The 16,716-nt window shown below is 41.5% G+C and overlaps 1 protein-coding gene across 1 annotated transcript; it reads right to left on the bottom strand.

The window, feature by feature from the left end:
• Positions 1-256: 256 nt before the first annotated feature.
• Positions 257-3,609, bottom strand: LOC142363818 (myosin heavy chain, skeletal muscle, adult-like). The gene is made up of 10 exons (XM_075440715.1): positions 3,387-3,609; positions 3,160-3,303; positions 2,910-3,066; positions 1,483-1,510; positions 1,273-1,384; positions 1,086-1,178; positions 892-955; positions 701-799; positions 486-589; positions 257-403 (listed from the first exon to the last, which is right to left on the bottom strand). Exons 1-10 carry the CDS (start codon positions 3,591-3,593, stop codon positions 257-259), a joined length of 1,155 nt encoding a protein of 384 aa, XP_075296830.1. The 5' UTR covers positions 3,594-3,609.
• Between the last annotated feature and the right edge of the window lie 13,107 nt (positions 3,610-16,716).

Genomic DNA, 16,716 nt, shown 5'->3' on the forward strand with positions numbered 1-16,716 from the left:
CTAGCGAAGCTGTCTCTTCAAAAAGGCTTGTCAAAACCCTCTGCATGCTAAATGGAAAAATGTGTGAAACTAGTCTATCAAAAAGCTAACTGAAGGAGTACCATTCAGAAAGATAGGCTAGGGATCAGAGAATCAGCTTCACAGCTTCATGGACAATAAAAGAAAAGTCTAGTTTTCACTTGATTAAGCTATAGCTTTTGTCCTGTCTAAAAAAACTATCTTTCCAAATCTGATTTCTTTATTAAAAGGTTAGTTGCTAAGGACCTTCTGTGTCATCCGGCTCTGCCTGCTCCTCTCGCTGTTTCTGCTTGAACTTCAGGTTCCCATAGTGCATGACAGCCCCTGTCAGCTTGTAGATGGCCGTCTTCTCATCAGCAGTGAAGCCCAGGATGTCAATGGCACTCTGCAGTCCAAAGAAATGAAGTGAAAACATTGCCTAACAACCTTAGCAGTATCACCAAAAATATTTTCTTTACAGTACTTACATCTGTAGCCATGAGCTCCTCCTGGTCATCAATACTGGGAACAGTGACCTCACCTTGACTCACATAGTGGAAATCAAAAGGGTTGGTCGTAATGAGGAGCATGTCTGAAAGCAGGAAGAGGCAAGGCACGGTTGGCAATTAGTTTTGACATCCGGGTAGTAGGGGGAACAGTTGCTCAGCAATCATCATCAAAAAGACATAATGGTGCTTCCTACCAATTAGCTCTGGCTTCTTATTGGACATGATCTGATAAAATATGTGGTAGCTTCTTTCCGCCTTGAGCTGGAAAGTGACTCTGGACTTCTCCAGCAGATCTGCCAAGGAACGGAGAAATAGTCAGGCACAGGAAGGCACATGGAGGTGGGAATCTGGGAGGGAATGGGATCAGGCCAGGAGAGTCTCTTACAAGTTTCAATGTCAGCAGAAGCCAGTTTGCCTGTGGCTCCAAAGTGGATTCTGATGAATTTGCCCTGTGAAGGAGAAGAAGTAACACTGCAGCCTGGATGGGTTCTTTTGACATCTAATTTATGTGGAATACTGCTAGGGCCATCAATTCTCTTGTAATGAAAAGGAGAGATTTTGTCCAAAGCAACAACTTACAAAGCGTGAGGAGTTATCATTCCTCACGGTCTTGGCGTTTCCAAAGGCCTCCAGCAGTGGGTTGGCGCTGATGATTTGATCCTCAAGCGTTCCCTGCAGGACGATAATTGTTGCTGGTTATCCTTTGCAAAAATCATGTCAGGAACAAAGGAAAGCATTGATTCAAAGCCAGCATCTATTAATTTACCTGCATTTTGCCTGATTGTTCCTCCTTCTTCTTCTCCCCGCTCGCTGCAATTGTTGCAAAGTACTGGATGACACGCTTTGTGTTCACAGTCTTCCCTGCTCCGGATTCTCCGCTGTCAAACCAAAGAGAGAAGCAGAGAGCGTGTGGTCAGGCAGGAGGTCCCACAGCACCTGGGAGCCCCGCAGGGACCCAAGTAAAGAGAGTACATACGTGATCAGGATCGACTGGTTCTCGCGATCTGGGAAAAGATATAAGATTAAATATACTAACTTCTTTTTAAGATAATTTTATTTAAATCAAGATTGGTATTTCTTTATGTAAGAAAGAACCAAAACCAAGTATTCTTTTCTAATAATATGATTAAAGTGACTGAAGCATGTAACATAAACTGAATTGACACTTTCTGGGGACCCAGGAGCCTTCTGACATCAGAACACAGGCCCTCTTGATTTCAAGGATTTTTTGAGCCAGGCATAGTATAATTGTATGCAATGGTTTGGGTAGAGTTTGCGTTAATTCATTTCCTTTCTTTAATCTTTGAAACAGACCATTAGGACATGATTTTTTTTGATAAAGAATATCCAGGATTTAAGTATGTTGCATGCAGTTTTTATAACCTTTGCTTTTTTTAAAGTGTTTCAACTGATGGTTGGTTTGATGCTTCCTAGCTGTTCAAATGTTAGACAGAAGGAAAGAATGAATTATGATTCTGCTTCCCATATAACCCTTGATTTCTATACAACTCTCGATTTCACAAATGTGTTACATTTCCCCTCAGTTTTCTCATCTCCATGATCAAATCTTCTTTGCCTACTTAATTGCTATTCGTACTGAATTTATTTCATTCCTGTGAATACTGTTTTGTCCCTTGGTGAACTTTTCCAGGTCCACTATCTCTTTTTTTTTAAAGTGGGAAAACTAGAACTGACTGCATTATTCAAGATGCCCATGTTCCACTTTTTAGCAGAGTTTGATATCATGGAACTATTGCTCTTTTTGTTCTCCTTTTTTTTTCCCCCAAGTAATTGCTAAAGTTCATTTTATTTTCTTCTATCTTAGTGAGCATTGAGCCGAAACGTGTGTGGCATTATTCATTGTAAGTCTGAGATCTTACTCTTCGGAGGTAATAGCCGTTTCATTGCTAACCATTCTGCCAATCTTCCATTTTTAATTGTATCTCCTACCTTTTAAGTTCTGTCTCCTTCATTTGACAATCCCTTATCATATGGGGTTCTAAGGCAGTAAAAAATGCTCTGATAGTGCACCTTATTAGGATTTGGAACTTCAATTTATATGATTTTTTCTTTCTGATATGGATAATATGATAGTAGTGTTTGATTCCATATGTTTTGTTAAGATAGAGCACCAACCCTTCTGTAGCATTGCTAATTCTGCTTTCCATCTGACTTCTTAATCAGAAATTACAAAACTTAATTTCTAGACTTCCCTCTACAACATTTCCAGTGTGCTTACTGTGCTGTTTATCTCATTTAAAGATGGGCGTTCTAATTTACTCAGTTGACGTATATATGATGTAAACATGACTTCATATGTTCAAAAATTCTCTGCAGGAAAAAGGAAGGTTTTTCCTGAAGTGCACACTACAATATCATTTGAAGGAATATCAAGCAACTCACCATTTAACATGAACTGATAAGCATTGTCAGAGATGGAGAAGATGTGTGGAGGGGCCTCCTGGCGCTTCTTGCCTCGGTAGGCCAACACCACCTCCGGGTTGTACACCGGCAGCCACTTGTAGGGGTTGACAGTGACACAGAAGAGACCCGAGTAGGTCTGCGAGGAAGGGAGACAGCACGTTGGCTTCCACTTCGCCTGGCAGAGCAGTTCCTCCTAGCTACCCAAAGGAAGACTGCGGCTGGCACTTACGTAGATCATCCAGGCTGCATAATGCTCTTTGAGGTTGTACAGCACAGCGGGTTCGTGGAGGTGGGTCATCATGGCCATGTCTTCAACTTTATCATACTTAGGAGGGTTCATCTGGAAGACTTGATCTTCCTTCACGGTCAGAGTCTGCCAAGGACAGAATGATATACGTCATCAAAAAGCCCAGAGTGGGAACTAAATTCTGTTCTCAAGCCTTATATTTTCCTCACCTCTCCAGCTTCAGTCTTGACAGTGACCTTCCCTGATTCCCTGCTCTGGATTGTCCCTTTCACAAAGGATTCTTTAGGATGGGCCATAAAGACCGATGACTTGGCATCGAAAGGCTTGCTCTGGGCCTCGATGCTCTCCTTTTCTGACTTTCGGAGGTAAGGAGCCACCTCCCCAAAGGCGGCCATCTCAGAGTCTGGAGAAGTCATGTCTGCACTTTACTGAAGACACGTCAGCAGAAGACTTTGAGGGGAAAGAATTAGTTAGAGTTAGACAATAGTTTCCTGTGCTGGTCATGAAATCTCTTGAGAATGAGACAACATTCTAAATAATTTTAGTCTTCTAACTATGAGCAGAAATTTTAATATTGCTTATCATTTTGCAATATTATCACACTGGTAGGTGTTTTGCCATTTTAGTGTTGGTATACTGAAGAATTAAACCGAAAGCAAATCTCTCTCTTCATTATCAGTGATGTCTCTAAGAAGTCCTTTCATTGCCCATTATCTGTGGAAAGTCAATTTACTTACTTTCACACTATGTGTGTCTTATCACACTCAGTCCAATCTTTTCTGCTGTGGGTATGAATACAAAAAATGGCAAATGTGTATAGTAAAATTACCTCAAGATAATTAGACTAACAGTTAATAAATTAGGGTGTTTCCTTTCTGGTTGTAAGTCAGTCGCTAGTATTTTAGGAAGTTGGTAACTTTCTTGTTATGTTCCATAGTATTCCAGAGATAAATTTTAAGTTAGAAATAAAAAGCTGTCATGGAAAGCAGATTGAAAATTTCAGCTGCCAGAAGCAAGCCCTCCCTTCTGGTTATCAGAAGCAATCCAAATGCAGTGAGACATGCAAGATAAAGAGAAACTGCCCAGTCTCTGCAGTCCTACAGAACCCATACACTTACCTTGAGACTTTCAGTGAGAGCAGGACAGAATAGTCCCAAGGAGATTTTATAGAGTCTGGTGTGCAGATGCTCTGGATTCTTCCCCTTTCTTCGGTCAAAGGATTTTTGGCCAACCTTTTTTGGCAAGGCATTGTTTAGCAGACTTACCTAAAGACATAATTGTCATTTGATTTGACTAGATATAATTAGAAATTTTTTGTATCTTACCAGCTATGTGGCCATATCTACTATATATAATTTGACAAGAGAATTAAGGAGAGAATCTTGATCAGTTAAGGCATTTGCAGAACTTGGATGCAGGACTTAAGGATTACGTTGACGTATTTCTGGGTGACTTTCTGATCCGCCCAAGACGGATTGTTCAGTATACAGGGCTGCAACAATTCTAATTATACAATGCAGGTAGTAGCATTTATCTCCTTCACATGATGTTGTGAGTTTTATAAAGAAATACTTGAAAAATAACAGTATACCGAAACGTACAACTAGTTGTGTCTAAAACCAAGGTGTTTTTCTTGACAATAGAAAACCAGAAACCTATTGTAGCTGAGATTCCTGCAGAGACAATATATCAACTCTTGAAATACAGCTCATATATAGAGCACTTCAGGTGATTTCCGAGGTCTTGAGATAAATACAGGTGCCAATGCATATAAAGATATTATAAAGATAAATATAAAGCTATATTATATTTAAAAGATATTAAATTTCACAGAAAGATGAGGTATCTAAAGATACTCTGCATGTCCCTAACAATGAACAAGGAGTTGCAAACTGTTGTGGCATCTACTATATAACTTATGTGAACAGGAGGTCAAAAGGTGCCTTCTGATTTTATCAGGTAAAAATCACAGCATCCTCATGTCTGCAAAAAAGCAAGTCTTTTCAGCTGAGCAAAAAAATAAAATTCCTAATTTACAGAGTTCAGCCAGAGGAAATACATAACAACTCTTACTTGAGCTGCTTTAAATTGTGTCAGATCTAAACACATTCTTCCCCTTGTCATTGGCATTTTGGTTGTTAAAAGAGCTGAGTGAATAAGACATGCATGGATGGTGCAAAGGTCTGATGTAATATCTAGCATCAGGCTGGGTTTAGAAGACCATGCAAGAAGAGCAAGGGATGGCTGGGGCCTCTCCCAGGGCATGAGATCTCGTAGTTTTCTCCCCTCAGGTTGGGGACTGAAAGCAACATCCCCTGGCAGCAGCAGGTTACGTATGAAATAGCTGCTGTTGCATTTCTGTGGGACCCTGCTCCCAGTGGTACCACGTAAGCCTGTCTTAGGCAGTGCTGTCAGGCTGGGACAAAGTGCCCGCAGGATGTGTCAGGGCTATACAGAGAGTCTAGCTGAGTGTGCTAGGCTAGATGACCTGACTCTGGGGACTCAAAATCTTTGACTTCCCAGTGGTCACTGGCAAAGCCAGTCTTGTTAGTAGAGCTCTTCTGGGTTTTTGCTGTTGTGTTGTGCAGGATGTGGACCCAGCTGTGTAACAGGCAGGAGGCACATGGCTGGGCAGCTCTGGGCATGCAGGCAGTCGATGGAAGGCCTAGTTGGAAAGGGAAGCAGCCAGTGACTTGAGGTGTCTCCGTGTGTTGATGGTCACTCAGCAGTGCTTTTAGGATGGAGAGCTTGGGTGTAGCTTCTGCTCTGAGCACACAAGCCAGTGTTAGAAACAAAACCATTTTTTGAAAGAGCTCTTAGACTCAGACAATGCTAACATTTTCTATTACAGACAGCCCATAAAATGGAAGAAAAGGCATTGTTCCCCACTTGTCCATCTCAATAACTCCTCTCCCACTGACTGAACAACACGGTAGGTCAGCAAATGGAGTTTTTAGATCAGCTAGTCAATAGGTCTAAAAAGTACCAAAGACAGTATAAGATAGCTCGCACGAAGATCTCTACAGGACTAAAAGAAAGGCCCATGCAAGTGATGCGGTCAACTGGTTAAGCAGAGCAGCCCACAGAGAATGAACAGAGATGTTTTAAAATCCAGACTGTCAGATGGGAAGTGCTGAGACTGCATGGTTCTCTCTCCTGGAGCTGTGCATAAGCAGATCCAAAACCTTCAGTAGCTGCTTGGAGACATCAGCTCTGTTACTGACAGTACTACAACTTGTACCAATTAAAGTAGTTACTTTCACGTCCTGCCTTAGCTTGCAGAAGATGCGCAGAAACGCTGGCCTTAAAATAGGGTAATGTGTCAGAGCTCCCAAACAGACAAGTAGGAATCTGCAGACATACAACTTGGTTCCTAAGTTTCCTGAAAATAAAGGGTGTTTCTTCTTCATGAGCAAGCTTAGTCTTGTTCTCTATAAAGTATCATTATGAGGTCTTCACTATGCACTGTCCATGTTTTTTCTACATAGGAGATAACCAACAAAAGAAGTATAACTGAAAATGGATACGTGATTGCCAGAGAAGGAAAACTCAATTGAAAGGAGTTTGGGGTTTTTTAATGCATGAGTTCTTGCTCTAAAATAGCTAAGAAGTATGACTGGGGAAGAAAGGAGGCATGTAGAAAGATGCTTCTCAGTCCATCTACAAGCAAGGAAAGTATTTCTTATCTGCTGCAAGAAGGACCTGAGCAGTGTTGTAACAATGATCAGTACATAAGAGCATATTTCCAGGGACTGTGGTTGGTTGTGACCAGAAGACTCATGGATCACAGTTGCTGTTTCGCATCAGGCTTCACACTGTGTGTATCTAAATTGCCTGGCAACTAGGTGCTGCAAAAAAATAAACCCATTTTATTTGTGTTTTAAGCTTATGATGAGCATCAGAAGTTGAACATGCATTGAGTGAGATGGTTGTAACTTCATCAGAAGACTAAGGAACTAACCAGGCATAGAGTGATGTAAGGGCATCTGATATCTGCTTTAATGATTTGATATGAACACATATCAGCAAATTCTTCAGCCCTTTTATCTGTGTCTTGACAGAAATTTTCAGGAATACGCTGAGATATTGTGTTGCTGACACACACCCCAAAAGGTTGATATTGCCTGTCTGTTCTCCTTGCTCTGGGATTACAGGTTGTGAAGCTGACCCTTACAGGCAAATAAGGTCTATAATCATCTGATTAGGAGACAAATGAACCTTGCTTACATGGGAGCACTGGAAGATTTCCACAAGAGCTGGACTGGCTTAGATGTGTCTGCCCAGTAAATGGACTACTCTCACCAGCAGATCTAGAAAGCTGTTCAAATGAAGTGTTTAAGACCCTTCAGAAGTCCTACATAGGCAGAAGTCTCTGGAACCAATTGCTAGTAGCGTGCAGTGTGCACATATGTGCAGATCACTGCTTAAAAAGGAACAAGGTGTTGCTAAACAGGAGCTCAGCTTGCAACCGAGCTCTTTCTACTGTTTGTTCTCTCAAGCTTTGCTTTATAACTGAGAGTTTAAATATCATGGCAAGAAATTGTTATTAAATCATATTTAGGGAGATTCCTAAAAGTTAGAAAAATCATCATATGGTTGCAGACTTACGGGTTTGTCTTTTTCCTTAAAATTCTAATTACAAACATTCTTTAAAAGTGTACCCACCTTTGAGCTGTCATTACAGACTACATCTAGTGCACTTGTCTGTTTTTCTGTTAGTTGGATTGTACAATTAAGGTGATTGCTAATTTATCAGGCTGATCAAGGATGGAGGTGTTCATCAGGGTTGAACAGTAAACAGCCCAGTGCTTGGCATTAAACAATTCAGTGCCGATAAAATGAATGACAGTGTAAATTCAGTAAGTCTTGCTGGAGCAAACAGTAACCGAAATCTTTTGCTAAGTGTGATGAAAAATAAGACATATTTAACATTTAACATTTCATTTGAAAACTGTAATATCATACAATTTTATTTTTCTGATTCTCATTAACCAAAAATTCCCTGCTTTTCCACAAATGCTATTATAATGCATATATTTTAAGCAAGAAAAAATGATTGATAGCAATGGCAGCTGTGACAGAGCATGTGATGTTGATCCCAAGATAGACATGCATTCCCAGTACAGGTTTAGAAAGGGAAGACCTTTGCCACTTGGATAAGATTTGAAGATGTTGCAAAAGGAAAAGAGATCAGAAGAGAATACATGTAAAAACGACTAAGAGGAAACAAGTTCGTTGCTTCTTTGCCACTGAGAATGTCTGTGTATGATTATAATTTGTAGCCATCCTGCAATGGCTCTTTCTGGCAACTAACAGTCATATTAATGAAAGTTTGCAGGCAGCCTATCCTTGAAAGCCCGTGTTCCATAGGACATGAAACTCCTGCAAAAAAACCCCGTAGAGTTTAATCATCTAGCCACTCATGTAAGTGTGAAAAGCTTCTGGGCTACACAGCATTTGCTTTGCTGTCTTTCTGAAGTACTTAGGGTATATCATGAAGGGCAGCTATTTGAATGCTAGCTCTTGGTAAAGGATCTGCTGAAAGAAGCAACAATGTCTTAATGCAAAAGGAAAAATTAAATAGATCACGCCCACCACTAGCTTTCTCTCAGTCCTGTTACTTTCTCTGCAGGACTGGACTCAACTGCAGCTGAAAGCAAAGCACAGCACAATCAGAAAGAAAAGGGACAGAGTGAGACCAGTCCGTGAATACAGAATGTCCTGCTCAGCAATGTGGCATGGGCAAGGTGCTGCACTTCTGACATTTCCGATGAAGAAGCAAAGACTCAGGCGTGCAGAAAATAGAACCACCTTGAGAAAGAGATCAGGCAGCTGTCTCATTCTCTGCCAGCCCTTAAGATATGACTTCTCCTCCATCAGGCTCTGTGTTAGCAGACTGAGAGAGAGAGAATACTCAGCAACACATCAGAATCAAAGTGAAAATATGTACATAGACATAGATTTCCAGCCTACAGCCAGGCAGAATCTCGTGATGAGTTTTACTTTTAGATTTGCACTGTGAACTGGAGGCTTGAAGTTATGACATTGCAGTCTGGAAGGAAATTTCACAGCCTGGAAGTGTGATACCTGTGCTTCATTACTTTGATCCGTGAGTTTCAATGTGATCACTAGTGGAAGAAACCTCACGGCCTTTGTTCAGGTGTCAGAATGTCCTTCCGAAAATAAACCTAGGAAAAGGGTGGTCACAGGCCCCAGACCTTTATATAGTACTCATCAATTCTGTTTTACAGCTTAGAAGAAGTGATTGAAGGGGAACACTGCGAATTTCTTACATTCGGCTAGGAAGGTCTTTGCATCTTCTGCAGGGTAAATCCTACTATAAACAGGTTGCCCTGTGGCAGCCAGCGAGTCGCAGTACAGTAGAGAATAAATGTCGTCTTTCATTACGGTGCAGCAGTGACTCCTGAGTTCTGTCATGCAAGGCTTCATGAAGGTTGGCTGCTATGGCATTTATTTCTTACTGACTGTATCTTTGGAGAGAAGTCATTCCAGTGAATAAGCATTAGTAGATTCCAACATAACAATGATTGTACTTATATGACGACCGTGTCCTCTGATCTATGCCTTGCAAGATTTTACTGTTTACACAATGGCATGGCATGGGAAAGATGCAGGCAAAAAGAGATTCAGGGGGATAACAAGATGCATTGCAGAGTGAAATTGGCTATAGATAAGTACATTACTACTGCCACTAGATGAAGGCTAAAAGGTGACTCTAAGTGACATGATTGTCTCTCAGTATGAAGCTCACAGGATAAAGCAAACAAACCCTTGCTAGTGAGCTCTGGGAGGCTGGAGAGAGCTCAGAGCTGCTCAGCTTCTGCTCCAGTAGGAAATCTCCTGTGGCTCAATGGCCTGCAGAGCAGACTCAGGTGCCCCCATAGATAACGACTGTGTCCTGTGCCTGGCGACAGGTCGCTCCAGATGCTCCTCCTCAGGTCATCGGGGTCCCTGATGCTCTGAACAGGAACTGGGAGGTGCTCAGGGCCCAGGAAGGACCGGGAATGTCTGCATGGACGTGCTGCACTCTGACAGACCACGGGCTTGCATGAACTAAACACGGGTGTAACTGGGAAAGCAGAGGTGTGTGCCTGTCTCATTCTGTGTGTGGGCAGGGAAAGGGCTAGCGTGCAGTGTGATGGACATCCTGCCACGGACAGGTCATGGTCAGGTGAGTGAGGGTGAGAAGAATGAAAGACCCTGATCAGTGGGGAAAATGAGATGAGGTAGTGCAGGATAGAGGATGCAAAAAGGGGAAGAAGAAATGAGAGAGGACCCTCTATGGAAAGATGAGCGGTAAAGAGAGAACTTGCAGTAACATGGGCGTGTTGTATATGAGAAAGTGATGCAGCAAAAGTTTTGCTGGAATGGAAAGGACTTGAGCTAATCTCAGCAGTTGCACCTATAGCAATCCAAGAGGCAAACTCATTACAGCACCATTCATTTCAGAATGGGGTGGAGTGTCCTTTAATTGCTGATCTTTTTCAGCCTCAAAGAGCAAAAATCTCAAGAGGAGCTGTGTCCTTTGGAGATGAAAGTTGAGAATTGTGATGAAATCCTTCCCCATTTCATGTGTATTTTACAAGACTGCTGTAGTCCCACGCTTCTTACACACACGCTTCAAAGTGCAGTGCGTTCTGTATTAACGCTACGTGGAAGAGAAGTGCAGCCCCACCTGCTGAGAACTTGTCCTGGCACCTAACTTCATTGCAATGAAATCAAAAAGCACTTCAAGGAAATGAGAAATCCTTGCTGGAACTCAATCTGTCTTTCTGTGAAATGTCCTTTTTCCACTGGCTTTCTGCACAACATTTTCTCACTTCAATGTTTCTTTGTGACTCCCTCACTGAGACGCTGAGCCCCAAGAGCTTTCTGCAGAGCAAATGCAGCCAATAGTGCTTTCCTACTGGGTCGTAACTACATTCATTGTCCTATACATATATGAACAGAATCATACTCAGACAGTGTGTGTGGAAGGCTGTCGTCCACTTTGCGTGGTTGGAAATGTTAAGCACAAGTCAGTAAGAAACATCTCGTCACACAATTTTTAACAAAAGAAGCTACCACTATCGGAATAACAACTTCCAGAAAATCCTGCTGAGGGTGCAAGTGGCTGCCTTCTGCACTAGGCTACTCAGGCATAGCTCTAGGGCTCCAAGCTGACTTCAAGTGCAATGTTGGGACATCTACATCAAAGAAGACCTCTCCTGCAGATGTCCATTGCAGGTGACAGCTGTCTTTTGGGACAGCAGACCTGCTTGGCTGGGTAGCAAGGAGTGGAAAAGCTGAAGTAGAGCATAATGAAGGAAAAAAGGTATTTTGCCTGCCTAGCTCTTTGCTCCCAAGGAGTAACCTCCTTTCTTCCCACCCCAAACAGGTTGATTTAGGCCTGGTTCCTGCTGACACACCAGAAATCCTGCATCCCTTCATCTTCACACAGTGGACTTGAATGGCAGATCTAGGGAAGCAACACCAGAACAGCCCTGACTTCCGAACAGCAAAGGGCACTGTTGACTGGCAGCTCACAATTCATTCCTTCCCCACTGCTCCTCGGGAGAGCCATGTTAGAGAAGGAGCTGTGCGTGGACTGCCAATGATGTCACCCATATCTCGTGCTCATACTGTTCACATGCACCCATCGCAGCAAACAGCTAGGTTTCCATAGCAGAAGTACACAGTAAGTACAAGATCTGTGTGTAAAGCTGTTAAATTCCATTGCTAAGAGTGCTCAAAATATATTAGTGTTGTAATATATGCTTAGGAAAAACAACACTGGAGGGCTTATCACTAAAAGATCGTAACAGCTGCTTTTTACTCATGCCTTTCATATTAGGATGTTGCTTCTTTTCACAGGCTAACTGCAGTTCTTCCCTAGACATGGCAGCATAAATTTATGCCACTGACTTTGTATCTTGTCCCTTTCACTAGACCAGTATAATAAAATAATAGCTTTTAAATTTTGCTGAGGTGTCAGAATATGACAGAGCTTCTGCTAACTTCAGAGGAGAAAGGACCTGGGGAGCTGGAAGAAGAACCTGGTTAGGCGAACAGTTACAGATGAGAGGCCTACGTCTTTCACAAAAAAAAAAAAAAAAAAAAAAGTTAGGAAAAAAGTCAGATTAAGAAAACATATAATAAAAAATTCTGCCTGTCCTTTGTGTTCTTCTGGAGCAGGTCCTTTTCTCCAGTGCTGGTTTCATCTGTGGAATTTTCTTGTTGTCTGGGTTGAGCAAGCTGTGCAACCTTTCCAATCTGTTGGACATCCTTCTAGCTGATACTTTTGAGACCTGACTGTGCAGCTGCTCCCTACTATTCTGAGCAATCTGCTGCAGGCCCCTGTGTTCAGATATCTTTCTTGCACCTCTCTTCTCCCCTTCGCTCAGAAAGTTATCTCTCATCTTCCTGTCCTGCTTAACTGCTATCGGGTAAGATCCAGTCTCCCCTTCAGAAGACTTCATCTCACCTACAGTGAAGCATACAGGACAAGGCTTTCCCGTCTCCTCCCAGTCACAGCCTTTTAACAAAATACCACTCTGATTTCAGGATTGAAGAGAACTAATCAAAACCTATTGTTAAGTTGAGGATAGCAATATATCAGCTTTTCAACAGGCATCCCAATACTTCATCGGTTCCAAGTTTTTGGCAATACATTACAGTCACATACAGCCTGTAGCCTCCAGAAATCAAACACAAAAGTGGACATTACAATCAGACTTTGTAAGTAAAACCTTCAGGTTATTCACTCTCTGTGAGATCTTTCAAAGACATCTAGCTGAAACATCATCTGTTGTTCTTCCTTTGTTGCATCCTATGATCATTTTTAGACCCCAAAGTGGCCATTCCAAGCTGCAGTTCTGTTAGGCAGATATTTACCACTTGAGACAGATATTTGATTTCCATTGAAGGAAACAAGAGTCCTAGGATTCAGTGTAAGATATTAATCACAGAATGCTTTGAATAAATAGCAAGACAAAAGCATACAGTACTGTTCTGTTCTACACAGAGGGATGATCAGCTTCTATTATGACCAGAGATCCTGGAGTGAAATTTTACACCTCACTGTTGCTTTGCTCTTGATCACACTTTCCCTAAACATGGGTAGTCCAGAAGTTCTCCGGAGATCAACTAATCTTTCATTCTCTTCTGTGAAGTGGCTAAAACACAGGGTTCAGTCACTGACTCTTAACAAAATACTGGTCATCCGTTCAAAAAATCAAGCAATTTCCAGGTGATATGTGAATAGATTGAGATGAGATGTTTGAGATTTCCTTGAGAAATCCATACTTCATAGCACAAAATACCCTTTCTCCAAACTTTCTATACAATTCCCTTGTGTCTCAAGCACTTCAAGATCGGAAGACTCTCTATGTAAGTAAAGGAAAAACTCTCAAGATTTGAAGGTTTTAAATCATTCTTTCTGTTCTGGTTACAGAAATACCTTAGTTTCAGTAGACTGAACCCAGGAAAAAACCTAATCCGAATGCTACAGCTGGAATACATACACATTTCTTCTTGATGCCCAAATAGGTTATTTAACGGATGGATTTAGGAAATGGACCCAACACCCACAGAGTTACTAGAATAATATACCTTGGGAAAGAAAGTGCTAGGATATGACAAGTCTTTACCTAAAGGAATCAAATTATCCACATATAATAAAACAGGTTGTCTCATAATGCTAAAGTGTTCAAAAAACACAAAGATAAGCACCCAAGTTTCTCGTAGCGAATGAAACATGTTTAGTATTTTTTACTGCTTAGTGTTAATTTTTAGACTAATCTTGGAGAAAATTCCTGATGGGATTTGCAGCTTGCAATTCCTGTGCTCAGTTATGCTGTTAATATTTATAAAACATGCCAAGAGGGATCTTTGTGCCTGTGGATCCTTAATGAACAAACTGGTAAGGAATGTGTAGCCTCATACTGAAGATCCCTGGGTAAAATAAGACCTCTCAGGAATGCTGGCATGAGACAAGGAGAAATGCCGGAACACTAATTCTCTGGTGCAAAGCTTCTCATCCTAACACTTCTGTTAAGATGTGGCTGGGCACTGGATCCTGGAGATGGTAAGGACACTTTTCACACAAAAAGTTCTTTTTAGTCTACTGAAAGGTGGGCATTGTGTTGAATTAAATGGAATATGATGAGTGCTTTCTCTGTTCCTGGCATAGCGTATCTAGTCTGGGTAATTGTTTGTGGTTTATCTGGGTAAGACATGTCCTTCAAGGATTTGAGCTATCATTCCATATGAGCAGTGTTAAAAGGGATGGAGTAGGAAAGGAGTTGGGGATTATTTCTAGGGAAAAGCCAGTGATTAGTCTAACAAGTAAAAGACTAACTAACCTGGTAATACGTAACGTAAGTTGGGCCATATACTGGTTTGTGTATCGGAAAGACAAAAAACAAGTGAGCTAACCTTTGTGTTTGTTACTCTTCAGAACCTCCTTGTATCTCAGGCTAGCTATAAATGGACTGAAATGGCCTTGCTATCTTCCAATCCTGTTCCTTTCTTTGGAGACTAATTTCTGCAATGCTTATTATTCTACAATTATTATTTGACCCCACAGCAGGGAAAAAAGAAGTGACTTCTGCTTGGGAAGTTTCAACAGTAGATTTTATGCCTAGGAATGTCTTAACTTTGCTCTGATGACATCTAAGTAGCTGCCCACTGAGTAAAAGTAACAGTCTTGCAAAGAAAAGTAAAGAGGGAGGGCAGAATCATCTAGAGATTAGAGACAGTTAACACAGAGCACTTTTAGATTTAGAGAGGAACAGCTCTTGAGCGTGCATGATATTTCTATGGTTACTCCCAATTCCTCCTATCTCCACAGCAAATGTCAGAGAAAGATATGTGAGCTGTAGGTCCTGGCCGAGGAGGTGACATTCAGGATGCCCTTTCGTCACATGCCAAAGCAGCCGAACAGCTTCAGTTACAGAACAGGTGAGTGGGGTGTACAGGCTCTGATGGCAATGGAAGGAAAACGCAAAAGGAGTTGGGTAATGGCATGAAAGGGGAAGAAATGAGGACAGTAATATAAACTAAAATTACCAGACACTTGATTAATTGGCTTGTTTCTCTTTTGACAGTACACCTGTAAGAGAAGGAGGGAGAGGCGACATCATGGAGATAGATTTCTTTAGATTTTTCACATCTAGATTTTTGATGCTATAATTAGATACTACAAATATATCCAAATTTTTTACCTGCTTTCTTTGCAAAACAAGAAAGACTTCTGAACATTAAAATTATTCAAATTACGTGAGGCATTCTCAAGTGCAGTAAGAGTTTGCAATATTGATACCATGTGAGATGTTTTCTATTGGTAATTCCCATAATTCATCATTTACATTGAAAGAAGAGGATTCTCAAAACTTGCTTTCGATTTGGAGAGAAATAGGGTAACACCTCTCACTGGAGGACAGGATATATTGATGTTCATGCAAAATTAGCCTATTTTAATGTTAGCCTAACCAGCTGAATGTGCAATGACAACTTCATTTGGTCACTGCCATACCAGGCAGCACAGATCACTCTCTTCAGTTCCCTGAGAAATCCCTGCAGTTGGCCATATATTCCCACAGCAGGGTGTCTATTGGGCTCTCAGAGCAGAGCCATCCCGTGACCCCACACTGCTGTCTCACTCACATAGCTAAGCTTGGACTTTACCTCTTTGGGCTCCAATTCCAAAGTCTTCATGTGCATGAGCTGTATTCTCCCAGCAGTACCGTGCTGATGTTGGGGCTGTGCTGCTGGCATGCTGGGGCCAGGTGGGTGCCTATTCAGTGGGAGGTGTAAGAGCATTGTCATGAGACCTGAGCAGCAAAGCTCAGGTGCCAGGTGATTTGCTCCTTGCCTAGGGTGTGATGGGAAGCTCACAGTGTGAACTGTTGAGTTTTGCTTTAGTGACAAAGAGTGTCTGACAGGAAATATTTTCAACTATTTGTGCTACTGTTACTGGAACACTGCTTCTGTGCTCGAGAGATCCCCTGCCAATCCCTGGGACAGAAGCTGTATTTGAGCCCATTAACTGTATCTACTTTAAACTTTTCTCTGAGACGTATTTTTTATGGCCATTATGGACCAACATTTATTTCAGGACCTTTGCACTAGTACTGGTCAGATGATAGACAGCTTAACTCTAAAAATAGTGCATCAATGCAAAGCAACCCCTGACCTCCACATATAGCAGATAATCACAAGTCAAGAAAACGCAAACTAGTTTCTCACCAGTGCTCTACATGTGTCCTAATAATGTAGTATATTGGATCTTCAACAAAGCTGCACTCTAATTCAAGCTCAGGACAATAGGTAGGGCTAGAATAGTCTATCTAAAGATGGCTTTAGGAAGAGCACAACTTGTCTGATATGATTAGTTCACATTGAAAAGTGCAGCAAATCACAAGGATCCTAAAAAAATCCTGTGCAATAAAACATCCTGTAAGAGTGATGTGAGTTTAAAATCCTAAAGAATATGAACATTTTCAAGCAAGGCAGAGCATATATTTAAGGTATTTCTAA

Source organism: Opisthocomus hoazin, chromosome 21, assembly GCF_030867145.1.
Source record: "Opisthocomus hoazin isolate bOpiHoa1 chromosome 21, bOpiHoa1.hap1, whole genome shotgun sequence".
NCBI lineage: Eukaryota > Metazoa > Chordata > Aves > Opisthocomiformes > Opisthocomidae > Opisthocomus > Opisthocomus hoazin.